This window comes from Conger conger, chromosome 4 (genome assembly GCF_963514075.1).
Source record: "Conger conger chromosome 4, fConCon1.1, whole genome shotgun sequence".
Classification (NCBI taxonomy): domain Eukaryota; kingdom Metazoa; phylum Chordata; class Actinopteri; order Anguilliformes; family Congridae; genus Conger; species Conger conger.
In genome coordinates, this window is record NC_083763.1 from 20,754,215 (window position 1) to 20,777,525 (window position 23,311).

General features: G+C 38.6%; 1 protein-coding gene across 1 annotated transcript in view; it reads right to left on the reverse strand.

The window, feature by feature from the left end:
• LOC133126572 (adhesion G-protein coupled receptor D2) overlaps positions 1–23,311 on the reverse strand; it is a 67,043-nt gene that overhangs the window by 21,269 nt on the left and 22,463 nt on the right. The window contains exons 21-23 of the mRNA XM_061238917.1: positions 12,391–12,432; positions 6,478–6,531; positions 3,882–4,071 (exon numbers count right to left, since the gene is read on the reverse strand). Of these exons, the coding sequence (XP_061094901.1) occupies positions 3,882–4,071; positions 6,478–6,531; positions 12,391–12,432 (286 nt within the window). The remainder of the gene's footprint in view (positions 1–3,881; positions 4,072–6,477; positions 6,532–12,390; positions 12,433–23,311) is intronic.

The window sequence follows — 23,311 nt, forward strand, 5'->3', positions numbered from 1 at the left end:
CTGAGATTTTCACTCACAACAGTCTCTAGTGTGCAGGAAAAAACAACAACATCTAGAGAGCAGCAGTGGGCAAAATGCCTAGTTGTTAATGAGAGAGGTCAGAGGAGCAGGGCCAGACTGGTCAAAGCTGACAGGAAGGTGACAGTAACGCAAATAACCACACATTACAACAGTGGTATGCTGAAGAGCATCTCTGAACAGAAACCTCTAAGTGGATAGCCTACAGCAGCAGAAGACTTAATAAGTCTAAAAAACAAGTCTAATAAATACCAAATAAAGTTCTCACTGACTGCACATCATATAACCTCACAGATAATGAAATCATTAAACATTTAAAATAATTGATGAAAAAAGGTCATACAAAATTATGCCAGTACAGTTCAGTTCAGTTCAGTTCACAGTTCAGTTTACTTGTCTCAAGGAGAAATTATGGTTGCAGTGAGAGAAAACTAGTCGAAACAATTAAATAAACAATCAACATGACTAAAAAACAATGTGCTAGAAAAAGTGCAATTGATAAATTAATAAATTAGCCAGTGTCAAATTAACTGATTTGTGCTAATAACAAAATCTGTTTCTAACAAAACCTACACTTTGAATTACAGACACATTAGTTATAAAGGCTGTGGTTCAACCATATTTCTACACTGGGGTCCAGATCTAGACAGCATGGTACACTAGTGACCACATCCCAGATCTGAGAGTTTCATGAATAATGATTACTTGTTATTACTTGCATAAATAGAACAGGGAAACCATATTTTAAATGAAAATTTGTAATCAAATCACACTAAGAAAAAATAATAACCGCTGTGCTGCCACATTATCCCGATGACCCTGCTAGCATTGGTCTGCTGCATCCGGGCCTACAGAGACAAACTAGAGAATCATATCAGCATGGGCGAGTGGCACTCAAACACAGCACTCCCTCTCTCACATGTCCAGAGTAACTACAGCATTGTTCCAATGCAGTGCTTCTCAATCTTTTTCTGATGGTGGACAACTTGTTAAACAGTTGGCTAAAATGACCCTATACTTGAAATAAACTAACTTAATAAAATATGTAGTTCACAAATTGATCTGAACTATATTTATATACTAGGCAAAATCTATATACTAGGCTTTTCAAATTGCGGACCAGTGGGAATCCTTTACGGACCACCAGTGGTCCGCGGACCACAGCGGACACATTATTTTCACTTAAAACACTTACTATATCAACAGCGCGTATCAGACATAATTTAAATAAACAGAAAGCAATTCTGACAAACAACTGAAAAACATATTCAACAATTTCCTATGCAGCTGACTCCCGACTAAACAGATAATTATATTTCATAAAATTGGTGTGACCGTGATGCAATAACCGCTCTTGGGCGTCTGTACCGACCTCACACAGCATGCGAGTGACTCACGGTAAACATGCGTGACAACTGCTAGAGGAGGAAAATGATTCTTCCAGTGGGAGAAACCTGGGGTGTAATCGACAGTCACAAGCCCGATAGCGAAGCCAAATTTATTTAGGTGTACTGACCTCTTAAATACCGTCAACACAGGGAACATCTGTTCAAATTCTGACAAAGAAGGGAAGTCAGACGCCAGGGCAGACACACATTCTACATTTCCATTAGGACTCTGGCTCAAAGAACAGGCCGGTTTTAATGATGTTAGAGGAACTGTTTGTCAGGGCTTTTAATTGTGCCTCTTGGAAAGTTTGTCGCAAATATTTTTTAGAGGGATATATTATTCTTTCTTTCTTTGTTTTAAAAGTGTGCAAAAAATCACATGAATATGAATACATCTGGTATATAATAAAATTAATAAACTTTCCTGTTTGAGAAGCGTAATGTTTTAACATTTTTTAATGACCTCCCTTAAGTCCTCTAGCACTATTAGAGCAATGTTTACCTTGGTCTATATCTAGTTCATCTTACAACAACGTGTTCCTTAGGTAGAGCCAGTGTCACAATATAACCATGCCCTTCAGTTCTTCATATGCTATACTTATTTTCTGAATTTGACATTATGTCAATCATCCCGCCTACATAATCCAGGCCACAGAAACCAAAGATTGAATTTTTGGTCAACGTATAACCTTTGCCACATTTTTATATTCAACAAATCAACAAAGCTACATTTCACAGTACAGACAGTACATAATACAAAATCTTATATAAATGTACAATATGTCTAAAGTATAAATGTTTACCAGGTGGGAATTATGTACAGAGAAAATTGTTTAATTTAATATAAGGGAATTTATACATAAGGGAAGACCTTACCATAGGTATACACATATTAATAATGTTTTTGTCTGATGTAAAAGGAAATATAAAATGTAAAAGCAAATACAAAATACTGAATGAGCACCTATAGTATGCTGCATCTGTATGAAAAACAAATTCAATCTCGAGCCTTTGTGTTAACAAAGGTCATTCAAACCCAGCACTGAAAGGCTTAGATCTAGCGCACAAATAAATGTCCTTTTTCTATTGTTAGCTCTAACTTTTCTCCATCGGGAGTTTTTTTTTTCATTCATATCTGCCTTTTCTTTATAATTAGCCTTTGTAAACGAAGGTCCCACGGGATTCAGAGGCAGAAACTGATTAAAGGCATACATAAATGCAGCAGATCTTTAAAAAATGACTTGACCTTGGATATTAGAGACACCGCAATCAGTTGTGAATTGTTGCCGCATCTACCGCGAGCGGAAGCCATTTGTTACGATGCAAAGTCTCCGCTGCGTTCGTCTCCATATGCATAACGTGCAGCAGCACCTACTGATTGCAGACGCTATGAAGCTCCTTCTTTGTCACGTTATTTATAGTTCTGCGATTCCCCTTGTTATAGAGGTACTCATGCTGACGGTTTTCGCAAATAGCTCAATGTTAAAAACAAATATTCAATCATGGCCACGTTGCATTTGGCTGTTCTACGGTGTCTACTCAAGATGATTAGTTGACAGTGTTTGCGCGCCGGGCGTTCGGCAGTGATATGCATACGGCGTGGGGGCCCACAAACGCGCCGCTTTACGCACTGTGCCAATGAAGGCTGTCAGGCTTGCGAGTCAGTATCCAGCTGACAATATTTATCCACCCAAGTAATGATGCGGATAACGACAGCCAGCGATCAATATGCGTGTATTTACATTGCGCCTCAGCAAGGTTGAATGCATCATGCTTGATATAGTTTTGTTGATAGAGATGCGCAGACGTAGAGACAGGATGCGGGGAAGATTCTCTGTATTATTCTAACAAGCAAGAAGAAACATAAATATGTCTGTGTCTATACAGTGCATGAACGTGAAAGTGTGAACATGACAGGAGAAATTCAATTGCGTCCATCTGCTACAGTATCTCTGTAGCCTTATTTAACATGTAACACTGAGATTTTTAGGAAAACTGCAATGTACAATGTAGGAATACAAATACTATATACAGGTGAAACCGATTTGGAGAGCAGCTGAAAAACCCGCTGCAAGCCTTTTATTTACCTGAACCATTGCCTGCATTATCAAGCCAGTGCTACATCCTTTTAAACTTAAATTTCTCTTCCCTCCAATTTCATTCCACTCAACAAAATAATCTTCAGGTCAAAAACTTAGATGGAAGCTATTCAGGCAGTTGGGTCTGGTTTATGTTAAAATATAACAGGGGGTTTGTCATCTTTGAGTTCAGTTTCCTCTCCCAAAGTTACTCCTCCTTCTGCTCATAATGAATTACAGATTCACTTCCAGATTGTACACCCGCGTTTCGAACGGTCAAAACCTCTGTGTTTACTGCTCAGCACAAATCATATAAAACCGTAATATCACAGCGAAGCTGGGGAAAAGGCTCTCTCTTTAGCGCGACGTGCTAAACGTGGTGTTTGGAGGTACTCACTGTTGGTGGTGTGCGACGAGCTCTCGCAGAGCACGGTGGCCGTGTCGAGGGGAGCAAAGGAGGAGCTGAGGTGGCTGGAGGAGGTCCTGTACCCTCCTTCCTCCTGGCTGTGGGACTGGAGCCCGGGCATCGGGGAGCTGGCCGGGCGTGAGCTGGTCACTGAGCTGGAGGGCCTGGAGCTGGCGCAGTTCTGGACAGGACCGTCAGAAAGCTGTTAGAAAACTACCCGAAAACCTGGCCCTAGAACAACAGATCTGTTGAAGAAAAGGCTGCAGGCGGTGTGGGTAAAACCGTTACCTGTCTAGGCTATTCAAATCAACAACGGAATCAACGTCAAATATAAACTATGAGCTATCATCTATCATGTACAGCATAGAAAATAATAAACAGTTACTGAATTTCATCTAAATTTACCTTGGCTACAGAAATCTGTAGCTTTGAGTTCTTAAACATTTCTTAAATAACAATAGGCCCAAATAAACCTTACAAGTTATTCCAATGAGACATTATGCAAGAGAGATTTTTTAAATATATACCCATATTCTACCCTATACTCATACCCCGCTGTACAAGCGATTCCTCCCTGGTCTATGTACATATATATCTTGTCAAAACTTGAATTAAGATCAAAAACTAATCCCCTTCCAATTTAAATCTATATTTCAGCCCTGTCACAGTTCTGAACTCTAAGTGCTGAAAGGAGGGTTTTTCTGGTAGGTTCAACTGACAGCTTTATATCACAATGCAATCTTGGACTGTGTGTACACGTAGAGGGTCACAGAGGTCAGTGAGCAGTTGTTAACAAGCACCTAGGTAACAAGGAGTCAGGGAACAGCAGTCACGACCATGTGTATAAATAACTGCCGGAAGAACATCTACAGGACAGCTGTCTGTATGATATGTACACAATTTTGACACAAAAAACAAAAACAAAGGAACCAAAGTGAGTGTGTCATCAGAATTTAAACCAGTACCGTCAACTGTCCGCCACGAAGTTGAATGGAAAAATGTTTGAGTGCAGCGTTTGTTGGTATTTTCTATTATACAATTCAACTAATATAGTATTTTTGAGGAAGGAAAACAATCAATTACAGGTTGATACTTAAAGACAGATGCAGATTTGTTTTTGATGTAGATTATAAACTGTCAGTGATAGACAAATGAAAGAGAATGTGAAGAAACTGGAATACATTTCTAGCATTTACATGACAATTTGTATGTATTTTTCCCTTCGTATGTATTTTTCTGTATATTATTATTTATTATATATTAATTTAAACTGCACATCATTCTTTGAATACTGCAACTGCAAAACACCCGATTCCATTTTTGCTACAGTAGACATACAGTACATACCTTTACACATATAGAACAATATAATGCGCACTACATGTAGAAATAAAGCTAGGTAGATACAGTGCATAGATTGATTTATGGGGCAAAAATGACATTATCTAAGACATCCACTGCATGGGCAAACTCAATGTGGACTTTGAAATTGGAAAATTGTGCGAGACCACAAAAGAGCCCAATGATAATACGGACCCACAATATATCAGTAACCTGGGTGCGTTTGGTTTAGTCATTTTTTACAAGTCCCAATCTTTACAGTGTCAACTTGTCAGGGGGTCAAAGGGAAGAACGGGCAATATTCCCAAATCAATCTGCCTTTAGAAATGGTCTCATTTCTTTTTAAATTACCTTATGTTGCGCTGGCAGGCTGGGACAAACTGCTATATCCCATAAACCATGACAACCCAGGAGGGAGTTAATGTGATCATTCATAAGGGACAAGTTACAAGGGGGGGGGGGTGCTATTAACTACTTTTAAAGCACTTTGCAGGGCTAAGTGATACAAGGGATCAGTGGCCGGAATAAATACTGGACTGACAGTTTAATGTCCAGGGACAACTCGTCCAGGATTAGAAGCGTGTAACACATACTACAGTCACCACTGTTGGTATTAAGGTGCTTTGGTGGTGCTGAAGAAGCCAGCCATTGTCGCTGCTCGATAAAACCATTCCCGTATTGCAGAGTTTGGACTTGACATAGTACATTGGATATTTCCATAATCTGCTTTAAGAGATTATATCTCTGCGTTAGGATTATACGTTTTATATCCCACTTGGGGTGGCAAGATATCACTGGTTTATTGTATCTGTGTAGCTCCTTCAATTGAACCAATAGTGGAAATATAAAGGGGCAAGGATATCAGGAGCGGGTGTATTTTAGGGTCAAGCATGTCAGGTGTGACGTTACACTGTTATTTCTTACAGTTCACAAGTATGCCAGACAAATATTTCACATTCCAGCACAACATATCTTTTGACCTGTTTTCAAAGGAGCAAATAATATAACAAAAAAAAGTGTATCTATAAAGCATCTATAACAATGCTTTAGTAGTTAATCTCCAATATTTTTGTGTGGTGTATATGGCATTGTATCCCCGGTTTTTTAATGTTTACAGCGTAAATAAATTTTAATACGACGCAACAGTGTAAGATGTACAAGAAGCCAACTTCTGCTGTTTTGGATAACGGCACATGAAATATAAACAACCAAATAATATCCTTGCTCATGCAGACACAGTACATACCGAAAAGTTGAGCGCCCTTCTCCTTTCTTTGATTCTGTTGATTGTGCTTCGGACCTACGAGGGCAGAGGATAACGTATTTACACTTGCAAGATGAAATGGTAACAACAGCTGTCCTTACATCTGATCTCAACCAAACCATGAAATTCAGAATAAAGAACAGGAAACGAAGAAACAATAACAGTGTACGCTGCTTTAAATCAATAAGCACCGCAAAATGGAAAACTGAAACGCTACAGTGTGTCAAGGCTAACGGGACCTGAAAGAGACACATAGTCCCAGCAAGCTAAGGAGACTACTTTAAGCTATCATCTGTCACATTGCAGAGTGGCCTAGAAATGAAGCTATTGAAAAAGAGACCCTAGCAGAACAGATTGCAGTTGTACCCAGTAAGCCAAAGCAGTCTAGGTACTGTAGTGGAACACCAAACACAGTACAGCCCATCCTTTTATTTTGAGTCCATTTATAACCTGTGCACACTCCAAGCTCCCAGATTTAAAGAGTGGTTTCATTGTATTACTTTTTTCATAACAGTGCGTTTCATATGATAATGAAAACAATGCATTTTTTGTCTGACTGCCGTTCTGATAAATCAGAAGGCACTGAGAGAATGGCATACATTTCACATGGAATTTATAAATCCATCTCCACTTCACTGATATTACCATCATAGCCTTTGGAGAAGTCAATATCCGCAGTACTTTGTTTCCCTGTCAGTGTCAAACACAGAATATACTGTAGGCAGTCTTACTACGCATTGAAAAGGTAATATTTAAATGCTTTAAACTAAGCTTCTGTTAAAAATACATTTTCTGAATACTGAATCCTGTCATAGGGGTGGCTGCCCTCAATCTCCAGACAAAATGAAGATCAGTTGATGTCCTCAAAGCAAGTTGAACCCACACAGACAGGCACACCAATAATGGTATGACTTGTTACAGAAACAGTTGACAGTTCCAAGGTTACCGCTGAAAAACTACACAAAGCCGCAGGTTACAATCCGATACGTCTGCAATGCTCTCAAAACACCATGGCAATTTGTTATTTTAAAGTGCATTTTGCTTCTTCAAAAGGACCTAGAGATTGAGCATAATTCTTGTGTCCAATTAAGGAGCCTTATTTTGCTATGAGAAGCACAGGGTGGTGTCAGGATACTGTATAAGGTGTGAGTGTGTACGGAATACAGAGAGAAGAAGGGGGCTGATTGTTTTAGTTTAGTTTATCACTTAGGCTGTCAGCCTCGCGAGGTAAAACTCCACCCACCATATTAGTGAATATGCAGGTCTTACTGCTTCATTAGTCTCAGGCATGTCATACTGCCCCAAACAGAAATATTAAGATGCCTCACACATACACCATAGCTGAGGCAGCAAGCAATGAAAAGGACAAAATGATTTGACAACCGAGCCAAAATATTATACACAGTTTTAAATAGAACCATTATTGACAGACACAAATACAGTACATTTGCACATTTCCACTGTAAAACAATGGAATTCCATTACTGACATGGAAACCCACGTAAAAGTGCTATGGCCCTTTTGTTTGGGGCTATTTTGATGTTGTTAAATCCTTGTTGTGTTCAAGGTTTGAGGTGATGTAATCACCACGTTTGGTGTAAACGCTTTCATGATCATCATTTCCATATGAAAGTAAAGCTTGTTCCAGCACCTGCTGACATCCTTGGAATACTGTGCAAGAGAAAGGTCATCAAAGCAGATGAATAACACAAACACAGAGAGAGGAGGGGAGCTTATTGAAACCAACAATGAAAAATAACATCCTAATTGAGCTTGATGCTGTAAGAGCCTAAGGTACTGTGCGGTATGTAAACCTTTGAAAGACTTCATAGAATAAACATACAATTGAATAAGATGTACATTAATCAATAATATAATATCTCCTTACAAGACTGACAATCATGTTACAGTATAATTGTTTATGGAGATGGGAAAACCATTGTCTTCCTGTCACAGAATGCCTACAACTGTACAGTATATAGTACAAATTATGTTGAAATGTAGTGCAGTGCAACTGAGGTACTTTCTCACTTTGTGTATTGTAGCTAATGCCCTTGCTCACCATAAGGGTACACCATTCAAGCACTGTATTACTGATTCAATATTTAAATCGTTTTGAAAGCAGATGGGAGAACTAGTCTGCCTGCTTTGTTTAATCATTGTTATAAAATTGATTGATTGGTTGCTGATTGTATAAGGAAGGGCATTTACTTACAAATGTATTCACATTTAAGCTACCCATTGTTCATAGATGTCAGGCTATCTGCGTAGAATTGCACCACACCTACTCATGAATCATCTGTCACATTAGTGCTTTGTAATATAATATATATATTTTTAAAAATTAAATATTAAAATATATATGTAAATGGTGTAGTCAGCAGTAATCAACATAATCGGGCTGTAGTAACACCCAGCTCACCTGAATACTCACACCACAAACAGGAGCCATCAGAGAGCCATGAGCACACAGCAAAAGGATAATTGTTTACTGTAGTTACTTCAAATCAGCAATTATTTTGACAACCTAAAATCAATGACCCATTTATTTGCTGCATATTTATATTTATTACCTGCTTATGATCACACATACCCGAGCGCATGATTTTAATGGTGATATGTCTGGGACTGGGACACCATTTTATGGATTACATTACTGACATGTAAATCAGGAAGGAAGCATCGTGGTCCGTATTTAAAGGCGAATGCCAGTGCTGCCAGAGAAAAATATACACATTAATATACCATTAAATAATGGCATATGTCTTTATGGCAGTTTTCACTTCATGGCAGTTTAGCATTGCAATAACACATTAAGCACTGCTATGCATATGTCTTACTCTTTGAATTATCTATATTAAAAGAGACAAAAGAGTGTGAAAAAAAAATTGTTGCCAAGTTTTCATTGGTAATCTCCATTCAACTTATTTAAATTTTTCTATTAAATACACATTCATTTTCAGTGTCAGAAGTGAAACTTATGCCACCAGTACTTTCCATCACTGCATAGGCCAAAGAAGGGAACAGGCAAAATTGGAAAAGCGACGATTATTACATTTTATATTTACAAAACCCTTTTCAAAAGCATAAAGCGTACATGGGTTGCTCACAAATTGTGAAGACCCGTGGGTCAAGGAGAACACGGAGTTAGAAAATAGATTCTTATGTGCTAAAAAAGCCACTTAAGCAAGAATGTGGCGATGATTTATTTTACAATATAGGGGGGTCAGCTCCGAGCCTGTGCTGTGTCAATGCGGTGCAGTGACTCAGGGACTCAGGGACACCTCTTCACACTCCGTGGCGGAAGGTGTGAAACTGCTGGCCCGCAGTGCTTGGGAGAGACGCTGGAGCTCGCCGGCCTACTATTTGCTGGGATATGTGCAAAGCCACAGAGGTGGAAAGTTTCTGTGCATGGGCGATGCTGACCTTACCTGCTCTGTCATAACAACTGCGCAGGTATTCAAGAGACGCCGTTCCATTCGCAGTAATTCCACAGCTTTATTTCGAAATAACGAGTATTTAAGGTCTAATTCTATTTCTCGAAGAATTCTTGGGTAAAACTTAAATATAAAAGCAGACCAATAGTATATCTATGTACAGCAACCTCCATAAGTATTGGGACAGAGACATATTTATTTTTTCTTGATATGGCTGTGTACTCCACAATTTTAGATTTGTAATCAAACAAGTGTTTATTCACGGCATTTATGAAAGTGCAGATTCACATCATTTCTTAAAGGGTATTTCCACACATTTGGTTTCACCATTTAGAAATTACAGCACATTTTATTCATAATCCCCCCATTTCAGGGTACCATAATATGTGGGACACATATTACTTTACTGGTGTTTCTGATCAGTCGGGTGTATCAAGACATTTTTCAGTATCAAGTCTTGATTCTATACTTTTAGTTGGTTACTGGAATTTTTCAACATGAGTTGTGCCAATGAAAGTCAAGGAAGCCATTGTGAGGCTGAGAAATAAGAATTAAACAGTCAGCAACATAGGCCGAACCATAGGCTTATGAAAGTAAACTGTCTGGAACATCCTTAAGAAGAAAGAGAGCACCGGTGTGCTCAGTAATCGCAAAGGGAATGGCAGGCCAAGGAAGACCTCTACAGTTGACGACCAAAGAATTCTCACCATAATAAAGAAAAACCCACAAACACCTGTCGAACAGAAATACTTTCAAATTTTAAAATGGCACTTCACTTCACAGCAATGACCCGAAATATACTGAAAAAGCAACTAAGGAGATTTTCAGGGCTAAAAAGTGGAATGTTCTTGAGCAAGCAAGTGAAGCACCTGTCCTGAATCCAACAGAACATGTGCTTCACTTGCTGAAAATGAGACAAAAAGCCAAACCCCAGAAACAAATAGGAACTGAAGATGGCCAGCGAGGATACCCAGGATCTGGTGGTGTCTATGGGCTGCAGATTTCAGACAGTCAAAGAATGTAAAGGACTTCCAACAAAGTACTAAATATGACAACTTTACTTCAGATTATGCTCATTTGGCCAGTTACAGCACATTTGCTCCCTTAAAATGAGGGGACTGTGTATAGAAAGGGCTGTAACACAGATCACACACGGATTACGGTACAGTAAAAACCCTCTAATTAAAGTTGACTGTGTACACAGTCGTTGTTTCTCAAATTAAAATTCAAATACAAATTGTGTAGTTATATCCATCATTTATGTTGTTTCGCCAGCAGATTCAACCAAGAACCACAAGTGGTTTTTGTCTTTATATTGTGCAGCTAATAAACCGTAGAGAAGTGGTCAATCTGAGAAAATCTGAATGGAAATCAGGAGTAACCACTGTCTCGTTAATATCTGCAAGATCGTAAATGATAGTTTTTGTTGTTCTCTCCAAACGACAAAGCCTCCAATAGAACAGTGTCCACATCACTTCCCAGAGTCACCCCATTAATGTGTAACTCCCCCCAAAGATACTCTGAAGTATTGTCCAGTAGCAGGTTTGTCTACACCATCAAAAACAACCAGCCACAGCCCCACTTCAGCTGTTAGGCACATGCAGCTCATGGTGTTGTATGGAAAGGTGATAAATGAATACCTTAATTGAAGAGAACAAATCCACACAAATGCACACCATTTCCATGCAGTTAAATATGGATTCATCTATCACATTCACAAAAATGTATGTTCAGCATTTAATTTCAATATTATTCAATATTGTAAAAAAAAATTAAAAAAAACATGAACATAAACAATAATGATATTAATATTATTTTCCTTAGAAGGTAGTTGTTTGTTTCTCTCAGAATTCATATGAAGGACAATGATCAAGGTCAGATTTTAAAGAACAATTGTATTGCAAGGTTTCCATGAAAAGCCTTTATAGAGTAATAGGGCTATTTATGTCGAAGGTATTCATATGAACATTTATTCAGTTTCATAAAACAACTATGACACGCTAGAAGGATTAAATTATTTTCATCCATTAAACCTGAGCGAAGTTTCATCTACAGTCGTTTTTCTAAGAGAATCTAAATGGCAATAACAGCCATTTCACGGTGAAATATTCTCAATTTCTATCTTGCTGCCCCGCATTTCTTTTTCTTTTTTGTTATATTCTAAGAGTGAAACCTCCCGGACCAGTAAAGACTAATGTCAAAATGTTAAATGGAGGGCCATGAGTTTAAAAACTTAAAGAGGCAGTGAAATATTAGTCAATGTTGGTGAGAAATGACTGGCTCTTTACTCAGGGTGTCAGTGTTTAATGGCGAAGCCGGATGCATATAAGTTAGTCCAAGCATGAAGGGCAGTGGGACGCTCATGTGGAAAGCCACTTCGTCCCTTTAGTTAGTGCGATCAGAAACTTGTCATTTCTCTCATTCACTCTGTCAGCCTTGAGACATTGTGCAGACTTACCTCTGTGTTGTACACCCCATATATCAGGAAGATGAAGAGACCCTGTGCAACAAAACAAAGGGAAAAGCTGTTACTGTTCTTTCATCACTTTAGCCCTTATGTATGTATATGTGCATATAGTACACTGTGTGTGTGTGTGTGTGTGTGTGTGTGTGTGTGTGTGTGTGTATGTGTATGTATGTAACACACAGATATACATGTATACAGTTATACAGGAGGATAAAGTGTGGTACAAGCTAGTAATAAAGTGTGGTCCAACTGCCAAGGCATTGGGAGCACGTTGTTCATTCTCGAACAATCGAGGACTTAACCCAAGGTTCCTTGGGCTTTATAAAAGAGAAATATTTCAGTTTCAAGTGCTTATACTGAATATAGCTTCTCTCATAAGCAGAGGACACGGCACAATTGCAGGAGTGGACCAACCGTTGGCCGAAAGAAGAAGAATGAACAAGAGAGGGGGGAAAGAGCACCGACAGAAAAGGTACAGAAAGGAAGACATTTCAGGTTCACAAAACATTGTGGCTAGTACTGAAAGAGCAAGAACGGAATGTCCTTGAGAGCACATGCCCTTTGTATAGGAACACATTTGGCAGCAAAAGAGTAGCAATTCTTCATTATTTTTATAATCAATGTTATTGAATGTACAAGCTGTGTACTCACCTTCATCCACAATGTAATCCACTTTTTTAATAGATAGGTTATGAATGATGTGGACAAAGAACAAGTTTGAGACCATTTTAATTCCGGCTCTCAGGTTTAGGGACGAGCCAAAATGGGAGAACAGCAGACCATACCATACCTGGCCTAATACTCCCTTGGTCATTTGTGTCTATTCTAATCTGCATACTTTACAAACAGTGAGAGCATCCTTTCTCCTCTCTTCGCTCTCCTCATATGACAGTAGTGAGGTGACATGGATGAACCATCAATCAGTCCAGAGTTTGGAACATCCAATTTGCTAGAGAAAGATCTCGATGCATCACCATTGACAACATGATTTGGTGGCCCATTCCAAATGTCAACCTCATTCTCTGCAAAAGCACCACTCTCCCTTCATCCAAATCCCACACTTATGAATGCATCGCCCATGGTTGATCAGGACTTTTATATCTTCAATTTTCAGTCCCATTTAATGTTACATAAAAAATAAAGTCAATGAAAAAGCTCCTGGAACAAATCCCATCTATATACCTGATTCTAAAAATGAGGACAGATCACATCTATGATTTGGAGCTAAAACAGCCTCATACAAACACACATTTTATTAAGCCTTCAAACAAATCATGAAAAAATGTATAATAGTATTAGAACATAACTTTTCTGTGAGCTTAATTATTTCCCTAACACTAAATACTAAATTTAAGGGTCAGAGTATCAGCATGAAAGAAAGAATATAAATATTAGCTACTCATAAATGAAGTGGGTGGTAATTTGCAACATACATCTTATTGTTTTGCATTAAATTAGCAATTTCCTATTTAGTGTTGCAAATTAAATTATCATGTTTTTGATCTTGATCTGTTATTTGCAATTAATCTTTTGTTGTGTGGTGTGAACCAGGCGGACACACATCTACCTAGCGTAAAAGGAAAAATGAACAATTATAATATAATTGAGTTAAAAATAAATAGCATCAAAACATGATGGATTGCTTAAAATATTTCATTAATTTCAAGTTAGAACATATTATTTAAATGTATTGTGTGTTTTTATAAATGCGTCCTATTCCTTTTGAACTCAGCAAAATGGTACAAATTTATGCAGGGATTGGCACAGTTGTGATACATCAAACAAAACGCAAACATTAATTACAAGAAACTAATTAGGGAAACAATTGTATGTTTAAAAAAGTTAAAGCCAAGAAACATGGTGTTCAGAGAACAAATCACCCTTGAGAAAAGTACTCTAATACAATAAGGGGAAAATCATCCAACAGTGTAGAATACACTACAAATACATTGTTGCTCCAATACCAAGAAAAGATCAAATTCTGAATGACACAAACTCAAACTGCAGCGGCTAACTTTTAACAAAGTCAAAAAAATATTGAACTTTGATTTGACCTGTCACTGGAAATATGTAAATCTTTGTAGAAGCTTTGTATATGCACAAGAAGGGAGGTCATATTTAATATATTCAGGTAAAATGTTTGAAAGAAAGAAAACATTTAACAGCAACAAAGTACACTATATAAACCTCCCGCTCAGCCAGCCTCCATATAATGTTGAGCACAGATATTTCTTTTCAAATTTGAGGCTATACATCAGGGATGCGTTCAGCGCTGAAACTGGATTGTGAGTGAATGCGTTGTACACTACAATGAATAAGAGCCCTCGCTCCTCATTATTTTGTGACAAGATACAGAAATTCACTTTACTTTTCATTTAGGGCCCTCTGCTCCAGTTTATGGATGTGTGCCTTCAGGCTTTTACTTACTCCCCTGCTCTAGCCCTATGTAATAAATGATTATAAATTTTCACAGATGACCACCTCTCTTCTTCTTTTACCCCTAATGCGCAAAGTTAGGGAGCCGCAGGTAAAAATTTCACAAACCCTTTTATTTATGATGTTGTCCTTGGTAACGGAAATTTCAATGCACTGAAATGAAAACTATGATTAAGGGGACACAGTGTCTCGACAAGGAGAGTGGAGGGCAGCTTTCCATTTCCCCCAGAAAATATATAAGGCTTTCTGACACCACTTCTATACCAAATGGACCACACCAGAGTGGTGGCGGTAGGAAGTCCACTGAGGTACAGAGACATTTCTTCAGGTTTATACCAGTGTCTGACCAATGCATACAGTATGCCCAAATCACACTGTCAACAGTTCCCACAAAGTATTGTTTGTTTTCTACAAATACACAGTACTTTGTTTTTCAACAGAGGCCCAGCCAAGAGGTTGACTCATTGTGAGAAGCAAATGCTGTAACCCAAGGCATAATCCATCCTTGGCGGGATAAAGCCAATTGTGTCCTGCTATGGGCTTCAGAACCTGTGAGTGGCCTAACTCTGGGTCTGTATTGAGTGCCTTGACTGCCTTGAGTCCTTATAATTAGCATGTTTGGTAACACTTTACTTGAACCCCTCGTCATACGGCTCACATAGCACTGTCATACATATGGGTAAATATTTCTTCTGTAAATGTTATGACAGATGTTACTGTCATAAAATGCAGATAAAAGTATGACTTTATTATTATTAATAGTATTATTATTGAACTATTATTGATAGTATGTTCAGAATTTACACCTTTAATGTCAACCTTTAATGTCAACAAACCAGCAAGCCAGAGAAAGTCAGCTTTAATATGTTTTTAGTACTATTTTGTGAACATCCACAAACTGCATTTCATTCCTATATTTTATTATGAGTCAAGGATGAGGGATATGAAGCAGCCAAACAAAGAAGGCACAAGTGGCAGGAAGCAAGTGATCAATTGGACTGAATTGGCCTTAACTTGGTTGCCTAGCTTACAGGAGCTATGGATTCACCAAAAGAAGCAATTAAAGGCAAAGGAGAGGTGAGGGAGACAGCCATTCCGGAAAATGTGCCTTCAATTTCTAAAAAGCAGTCATGAAATAGCACGAGTGTGGAAGTGGCTAAGGTAAACATTAGCCACCTGCAGCAGATTGACAGCAAACTAGCAGTAGTAACACCAGGAGCAGTTGCACGACAACCACCTGCATGCCACAGCCTGCAATTCCACCAAGGCAAGGGGGATTGTCCTCCAACACCATTGCCGGGCACAACTCTGGAACCAACTGCCATGGAACCAGTAAAGTATGATCCACAGGCCAGCTAGGCAGTGCGACCTGAAGGAACTTCAGTGTTTGGATATATCTCTGTTTATAAGTTTAAATAAAACAGATATGCTAATCAGCCAGCTAGCTATTTGGTCTTGCTCTTGATCTCACAGCAAGTCTGGCAATAGCTAGGTAGTAGGTACAGCCAATGAGTTCTTGTTAGCTGTTTACAGAAGCCTGTAGTTCGCATGTAAAAGTTTAGCTAGTGGCATTTCTTATTTCACGTAATGGACCCGATTAAGTTAAGCTTAAAGGGCAGTTCAAGTCTGTGTCATCGCCTATTGTAATCTTTTAAAAAAAGAACTCAGAAGAACTGCATTTATAGAACGCAGTTATTTATATAGTTTATTGTTTATATAGTTATCAGGATGCTGTTGTCCAGGGTCTGAGGGGGTCATGGTCCATCCCTGTGTATCAGTATACAATATCTCCTCATAAATAACAACCAAGATCCCGTTAACAAACGGTACTTGCACATAATTCATCTGCTCTCCAAAACTATTGCGAGGGAAAGCGGGCCAAAACCTCATATTCCAAGAAAATAATATGTTCATAAAATAATGTGTTCATAAAGCACAGTTTGAGCCTTCAGAATGGACTATTCATTTAATAGGCCGAGCATCTATTCTGATGGGTTGCACATCCATTGCTCAGCACTGTTAGAAACTGGCCTATGTTTCACTGCTTGTTGTGTCTCATTGAAAGCTCCAAGGGGTAAACAGGGTAAAGTGACTTTATTTAGTAATCACTATCATCACTGCCAGCGCACAGTCATTGAAGAGGTTCCTTAGACAGTCATAGACTGAATATAGCCCGGGAGTTATTAACCTAACTTAACAAACAGCAGAGCTGAATGAGAACTACAATTTTAAGTGGGAATAAAATTTTTTTTAAAAAACAACATAGAACAGAAAATGGAATGTGTATCTACAATAAGCCAACCATACCAATTTCTTAAATGGTGCCATTTGCAAATTCTTTGTTGCAGGCAGGAGGAGAGAATGTGTACATGTGGAAACAATTACAGAAATATGAGACAAAGAGGTTAAAATACTACGAAAAGTTCACACTTTTTTTCCATAAAAGACCTGTTAATGTCTCTGACCCCTTTACATAGAAACACTTCAATTAGCTTGTATACATAAGTTTCACTTTAACTGCTCGCACCTTTCAAATAAATCTGGATGTCAGCCTCAGCTTTATAGTTGATAGATCACAGACCCTCAAATTATATCAAATTTGAAACGTTCTCAAGATGCAGTGGCCAGAACAGAAAATTTGCTTCCCTTTGCAGAACGTATTTTTGTATGTGTATGAATTTTACTGAGCGGATTCAACTAGTACACTGTGGTGTGACTGTGGAAAGATTCCTCTATATCCCTAGTCTAAACTGTTGAGAGCCAGGTTCATAAAAACTGTGTAATATATGAGCAATTTAAGCATTGATAAACATGGAATGATTTTAGTGATAGTCTAGAAAGACCAGTTGATAATTATTTACTATCTGTACTGCTTTGCATGAGTTAATCAGCTTATTAAGCTTATTAACCACAATTAAGGAAAAAAGTTTGTTATTATATTTGCCGAAGAAATAGTTATAGTTACAAACTATTTTTATATATTATTTTATGCACATGGGAACTAGTATTTTTTAGTTCAGACAGTGATCCCAAATCATGCTGGCCAATTTCTCCAAAAAATATTGTCTTAGATATAGCAGGATGGCAAATTCCACAAATAGTTTTTGTTCTTTTGGAGAAAATCTCCAGAGCATCTGAAAAAGGTAACAGACATTTCTTTTTCAGCTTGAAATTTCTCTGCGGTTGAACAGTCTGTATACTGTAAAAGATTTCTGATGTGAATGAATCCATATGTGAAATGATCAATGTAGCATAGACAACTCTACACGGAACTGCAAAACAAAATCCGTTTCTATGAGGAATATTACTCTAAACATAAAAACAATTCATGTGATGGCTATCAGAAAGTTAAGTGGACACGACAGATTTATAACAATAATAAATAATAAATAATAATAATAATAATAATAATAATTATAATTATAATTAAAATAAATAATAAATAATAATAAATAATAATAATAAAACTGGAAGAACAGCCCCTGGGGATTCTTTTTGATTATTTTTATTATTTGGTTTAAGTTTATTATTAAATTTGCATTGTGTATCCAGTATATAGTTTAATAGCTTAAGATATTTCACTGAGGGTTTGAAATGTATATACACATATATTTAATGAGTGCTTTTTGCATGCACATAAAGTACTTCACGATTTTACATCATACATAGTTCCAAACATCCTAATGAATCGCTGTATGTCCATTTAATTAATACCTGGCTCAGACCGTAACGTAAGACATGCTTGCATTCACAGAAAGACATTGTGACCTCAGGTCCGGCGATGTACTGCGATGATTGTTCCGGAAAGAAGAGTGCACAGAGGTCACAGAGATGGAGCCAGCGGCTTCACCGTTCCGTACGTTCAGTCCAGAGGAAGGGGAAGGCAGAGTCACTGGAGTACGTCACAGCAGGCCGAACGCCCCACACGCAGCCCCTGCCTACAGCAGTGGCCCACCCCTGAGGACGGGTAAGCGGTACAGATAGGGGCAATACTGACTGTGCTCAGTCAGAGAGGCAGGAGAGTTATTAACTTAGCCCTGAAACACCTACTTAATATAGGGCCAGCGATGATAGCTAACAGAGCCTGGCTGAGGTGACAGCTTTTGGACCTGCATGAAAAAATCCAATTGAAAAGCAGCCAAGAGGAACAACAAGCTCGAAACAGATGTTCCTGCTACCACTGGAGCAGTGGCGTATACAATGGAAACGGTGGCAAATTTCACAAAAAAAATTCACCTTTTTGGATAATACATATTTATACCTTATAATCAGTTGCAAGTTACAAAAGTCATGTAATTCCAACATTTCAAAGGCTATTTTCTTCACCCTTAGAATAAAGTAAAATAAAATGAATTACTATTTCAATTTTTTAAATTGAGCATTAATTTCACAAAGGAATATTTCAGTTTTATTGAAAAAAATATCAGTTGCATTGTGCAACACTACAGAAGTGCATTGATATAGTAGGATATCTATCTACATGCATTTTTCTGTATGATATTTGAAACAAAAATAAACATATACCGTAAAACCACACGCATTTCAGCACTGTTTTTTATACACAGATGGAACTCTGGGAGCATACAGGAGCTAAAGAATTCATAGCCTCTTAAAAGTCAAGGCTGTTGGAAATTCAAATTTGAAATGGAAATTTTCTGTTGCAGAACATCCCAAACACTCATACAGTGCACAGTATAATTCAGACGAGGTATGTCCTTTCAAAATCCATGCTGCTGGGAAGGTCGGCGAAAACATGTGTTGGATATCTGTGCTTTGAGTTTTCTTATTGGACCTGATAAATACTATTGTGAAAATAAAGAGATTTAATCACTGCATACACCCATTTTTTATGTTATCAATGAGTTACTGTAGGAAAATCCATGCCACATTAATAACACTCATCTTTTATTATGATTATTACTTAACGACTGAGAAAGAAGTGATTACAATCAATTGAGACACAAGTCTTTATTGCTGAAGAAGACGCATGTCAAAACATCTGCCATCAGTCTAATTTTATTTGACCACATGCCATATAGATTTTATGGCAGAGAAGCAAAGTTATTGATGAGCTTTTCCAATAAGTCAGCAAAGTGATAATACATCAGTTTTTGAAATTTTACTAACATTCCAAACCATAGACTGTTAATGTGTGTTTCTTTTTTATTCAAAAGATGCATTCAAATCGCAATGCCGATTTTCTTTTTTATTTATTAACTTTTCAGCATTCTTCACAAGACTGTGGGTACTATGTCGAACCAAATATGTAACTATACACCATAAAATAATTATGGCGCACATATGTGGAAAAAGACTGAAAGAATGAACTATAAACAAACTAGTTTTAAAACAAGGCAATTTGGATTGTATGTTTTAAGAGCCAAGTAAAACATAGGCAGGGAAAATTGATACAGACTTTTAACACATGGGTCAAACAGACTCTTTGAACTTACCGAGCAAAGACCCATGTGTATGCCAAAAACCTGTTTAATTAAAAATACTTAGGTATCTGATTGACATTTTTTATGCGCCATGTCAAAAAGCATGAGATCCCCCTGTCAATCAGCAATATATTTTTATTGCATATTTTCCACTGAAAGCGAGTGAACACTAAGGCTGGTGTAATGTATGAAATCAGTACAGCCATGTATTGAGCCATTACTCTTGCCTGAAGATTTAAGATTTTTCACCTGCCAGGAAAAATTTGCAAAGGCCTCTCATTATTATCATATTAAGATCTAATCCACATTTTTGAGAACCAAGAAGGATATATTAAGTGTTAGCACTAAACACAATTTAATGACATTAATTCAGTAATTCTCCTGCGCTGTTAGTATTTTAAACACAAGCTGTCACTTTTTATCACGTAATTTGAAGTAATCACCTGACACGTTCTCTGGAATAAATCAATAATTTCTCCCTTCCGTGCATGTCTGCGAGTGCGCGTGTTAGCTTAACATACATTAAACATGCGTCTACAAAAGCAGCTAGTGCTAAAACCTCAGAATCCATCCCATACGACGGGCAATATCACATTCTTTCCTTATGGATTTAGTGCAGATCTGCACCTTTTGGACCTTTTGTACCCTGGACCTTTTGCGGAGTTTCAAGCTACACAAATCAGCATGTGTTAACTGCCTGCATCTCAAAGCACAGTGGTGATAGACTGCGTGGGCTGGAGAGAGCACCGGTTTCCGGGGTGGAAGCGCTTCCCCTCTGCTCCTGAGGTGACGGGGGCTGAGGTTAATGGCATGTGCCATCGGAGTGCCACACATGGTTAAGGCACTTTGCAGCGGTATTAATCATGGTAAAGCAGGAGTCTGCAGGAGTGTCACATGCAATCACAGTTTACTATGGACGGCGGGACTCCAAAGTGAAAATGAATGGTGCTTTAAAGGCACCGACCACACTGGCAACTTCATGTATCTTCGTTCCAGGGGATATCTCGCGTCTCACCGTCGTAGACCCTTTCCGTGAAATAGCACAGACAGAAATTCTTTATAAGAAAGATCAATGATTTTACTCTTTATCAAGATGGAAATATTTTGATGTTTGTTTAGACTTGGTTTAGAAACAGCCAACCAAATGAAATAAATTCTTAAATATTTTCCTAGAGATACTTTGTGATCTGATAGTCTTATACGTCATATCATTTTATAACGAACTTGTTTCACTAGTCAGGCAAATAATACTTCAAATTTTACTATTTCACATATTCCACAAACAGACTTAGCATCACTTAATGTTAATGAGCCCAAATGAGACAGTCCCAACTTACTTCTGTACATTCTTTACAATTCCGTTTCAATCTGGCCTGCTTGAAAGGCATTTGATTGGCACATGCTTTCACTTAATGATTGTAATTACAAAGAATAATAACTCTGGAGCACATCTGTTCAGTATAAGCTGGCCGCGGTGTGCTGCGCGCTGCCTGCCGATCTGTCAAAAACTGCACTTTCCCCCTTTCCCCAAGCCCCCGGCCAAAACAGTGGACGAAAACCAGATTAATAAGAATCAACACTCCGCTGTAAACACTCATTAAGGGAAAGCAGCGATGCAGGCCGCACAGGAAATGACACAAGAGCAAGCGTCTCCTCAGCTCACCCCGTACGCATGACGGCACTGCGGCATGGGAAGGTCAAAAGGGCCCCGCTCCAGAGCCGTAGACACCTTTACTCTCTCATTTACCCCATTTCTCCGCTGCCCGCCGGGTCACACCTATGCTTTTCCCATGAGGTGAACACTACGCTTATTTTATTAGACACACTTCTGTCTTTCTGAATTCTGCGCATGCAATGCAACAAATCATCAATCAAAAAATTTTTTTTGAGAAAGCATCTTCTTGATAGTTTTTGTAAACTTGCACATGTCAGGCGATTGTACATTGTTTATGAGCCAAAGCATTATGACTCACAGATGAAGTGAATAACGTTGATTATCTGGTAAGAAAGGTACATGTCAAGGTCGGGGATACAGTAAACAAACAGTTGGTTCTCGTAGTTGCCGTGTTGGATGCGGAAGAAATGGGCAGGCGTAAAGACCTGAGTGACTTTGACAAGGGCCAAGTCGTTATGGCCACACAACAGGGTCAGAGCAGTTCCGAAAAGGCAAGGCTTGTGGGGTGCTTCTGGACAACTGTGGTAAGTATCTACTGGCCTGGGGAGGGACAAACCACGAACCGGCCAGAAAATGTGTATTTGGTTACAGGAGAAATGTGTCACAACACACAGTGACACTGCTGCATAGGGGGCTGTGTAGCTGCAGACCGTCAGAGTGCCCATGCTAACCCCTGTCCACCGTCGAAAGCGCCTACAAAGGGGAAGCAAGCATCGGAACTGGACCTTGGATAAAGAAGGTTGCCTGGTCATGTTTTCTTTTACACCATGTGGAACAGCTGGTACGTGTCCACCGGTTACCTGGGGAAGAGATGGCACCAGGACGCACTTTGGGAAGTAGACAAGCCAGTAGAGGTAGTGTGATGCCCTGGCCAATGTTCTGCTGGGAAACCCAGGGACCGGGCATTCATGTGGACATCAATTTGACACGTGCCACCTACCTAAACATTACTGTAGATCAGTTACACCCCTGGCAATGGCAATGGCAGTGGCCTCTTTCAGCAGGATAATGCACTCTACCACACTGCACAAATTATTTGGGAACATGATGAAGATTTCAAGGTGTTGCCCTGATCTCCAAATTCCTCAGATCTCAATCCGATCAAGCATCGGTGGGATGTGCTGGAACAACATGTCCGATCCATGGTGGCTCCCTACAGGACTTGGAAGGATCTGCTGCTAATGTCTTCAGAGGTCTTGTAGAGTCCATGCATCTGTGGACCAACAGCATGGCCATAATGTTTTGGATCATCTCTGTATATACACACTCACTAACCACTTTATTAAGTAGACCTGTACACCAGCTTGTTAATGCAAATATTTAATCAACCAATCATGTGCCAGCAACTAAATGCATAAAA